The sequence below is a fragment of the Lycium ferocissimum genome, chromosome 9 (assembly GCF_029784015.1).
Source record: "Lycium ferocissimum isolate CSIRO_LF1 chromosome 9, AGI_CSIRO_Lferr_CH_V1, whole genome shotgun sequence".
Classification (NCBI taxonomy): domain Eukaryota; kingdom Viridiplantae; phylum Streptophyta; class Magnoliopsida; order Solanales; family Solanaceae; genus Lycium; species Lycium ferocissimum.
Genome location: NC_081350.1, coordinates 29,167,548 through 29,170,006, shown reverse-complemented (window position 1 = coordinate 29,170,006; position 2,459 = coordinate 29,167,548). Strand labels below are relative to the sequence as shown.

The window sequence follows — 2,459 nt, the reverse complement described above, 5'->3', positions numbered from 1 at the left end:
TCACTTTTTAGTTTATCAATGTGTTCTGTAAACACTAAAGTAACCAGCTAATTAATCTCTTTATAATTAAGCTGGTCATCCCAGAACTTTTTAATTAGCTTATAAACCCTTTTGGTTTGACTATCCTTAATAGTTGTTCTAGTTTTCAAAGCATCTTTTCAAAGCAAAATTCCTGACTTCCTGATCTCTACTATGTATCCGCTGTTCATCCTTTTTTTTTTTTTTTAACAAGTACTTTTAAATATATATATATATATATATATTGTAATAAGTTAAGGATATTTTAATCATTCTAGCAAACGAGCAACTTATCAACATTTTTTATCAAACACATCAACTGCTTTATTAGCAGTTTCAACACCTAAAAGTGTTTTTCAACACTTAAAGCTTATGAACTACTCCTATTTACAACCAAATATTGTGCTATCTAACAAATCATCTTTCTAAGAAGCCAAATAAAAGAAAAGAAAAAAGAAAGAAACTAAAACTTGGAAAAATAGAAGAAGAAAAAAATTATACTTTGTTGATATCTACGATGGATGACTCTGAAACTTCACCAAAACCACCATTCCCAGTAGTTGTTTTGCTTTTATATTCTCCAAAAGTGGTGCAACTTTTTGTTGAATTATGTCCCTTTATAATCTTTGCCCTCACATGTTCTGGTAATTTCAAAGTAAACCTATCTTCAGCTCCTCTACCCCTATCTATTGAGTGCCCCGTTGAATGTGATCTTGAAAACTTTCTTACTATATTTCGTAATTCAACACGTTCTAATGTTGCACTAGCCCTTTTCGAATTCTCACATGGACTTTCTTTTCCTTCTTTATTATCATCACCGTCATCGACTTGGATTATAATGCTCAAAGAATCTTCTGACTCGTCCTCATTAATGCCACGCATGACATTACTATTAGTCATCGTCGTACATGACCTTTTCTGTAGCACGTCGGCCGAGTCCAGGCTGGCGCGACATACGGGGCATGTCTTGTGTGATTCGAGCCAGATATCGATGCATTCTTGATGGTACACATGGTTACACAATGTTACTAGACGAAGCAAGCTATCGTCCTCGAACTCCACCAAGCAAATAGCACATTCAAGACCATAAGTTTCTTTTCGATAATCTTTTACACTAGAATAGGTAAATGTTGGAAATGATTTAATAATCTTGGGATCAAGACCTTGTTCATTTGCTGAAACCCTTGGGTCAATTGGAATTCCATTACGACTACTTCGTAAATGCCATGTGTATAGTAGATATTGAATGAAACACCTACAAAAGAAAATGGAGAAAAAACTTATGAAGAAAATTACAAGGAGGATGATTGTGAAGATTATTGCTATTGGGGGGGAGGCATAATTTGTTGGGGGTGGTGAATTTTGGACAGAATCTGAAGACATTTGAAGAAAAAAGAGAGCATTAAGAATATGAGTTTGGCCGGAAAATATATTAATCCGGCCTTGGTTTGTGTTTTGCATGCATAAGAGGACGAAAAGTGAAGAAAGAATTAAGTGAAAAAGAAGAAGGAATAATTGTAAAAATATTGGATGTTTTAGATTTTCTATTTAGTTTAGTGTGTTGTTATTGGGATCAAGGATGAATGAGAAAATTAAGGATTAATAATATATAGAATAATTATGTGTTAAAATATGGTACAGTAACGTGGACAAAGTTGGTTTCTTATCTATGGTTAGGAAGCAAGTTCTCGAGCGCGTCCTTATCACGAGGAAAGGTGAGACATTTTGGATTAATTGGTCACATACTCATTGCGTTTGCAAACAGTGGCAAAACTCAAAATATTGTTAAGAGTATTTAAAATTTAGTATACTCCTTTTGCCCATATTATATGAGACGACTTGGAGTACAAATTAAAGGTCAAATTATTTAATTTTCAATATGAATCGGACACAGAATATTAATTTTTTTTTGGAAATAAAATTTAAATAATAGAACTATATAAAAGTATTACAAGTCATTATAATTAATAATTCAAAATATTGAAACGACATGAAAAATCTTGGCCAAAGAAAAGTCTTTAACTCTACAAATAGTAATTGTATCACGTAAAGTGTGACAAATAAAGTAATATATATATATATATATATATATATATATATATATATATATATATATAACGTAATATTTGACTTATTTATGATAACTCCGAGACCGTACAACCTACATTATCCCATCTCATGAGCAGGAGTCAAGCCAAAACACTTCGTGATTATAGGGAAGTTTATGTAATAATTAGCTTAGGGGTCGTTTGGAACGCGTACTAAATTATTCCAGGATTATAATCCCGAGACTAATTTATTCCATCTGGGAGATGGGATAAAATAATCCCAAGGTTAGTGGGATAAGGTGGAATGTCTCATCCTTAAGATTGTGCTTCATTTTATACTCTGTTTGGTAGAAGGTATAAATTTATCACATGATAAATTTAGATCTTCTACCA

The 2,459-nt window shown here is 32.2% G+C and overlaps 1 protein-coding gene across 1 annotated transcript; it reads right to left on the bottom strand.

The window, feature by feature from the left end:
- Positions 1-262: 262 nt before the first annotated feature.
- LOC132069370 (RING-H2 finger protein ATL29-like) lies at positions 263-1,557 on the bottom strand. The gene has a single exon (XM_059462734.1). It carries the CDS (start codon positions 1,477-1,479, stop codon positions 514-516), a length of 966 nt encoding a protein of 321 aa, XP_059318717.1. The 5' UTR covers positions 1,480-1,557; the 3' UTR covers positions 263-513.
- Positions 1,558-2,459: the final 902 nt, after the last annotated feature.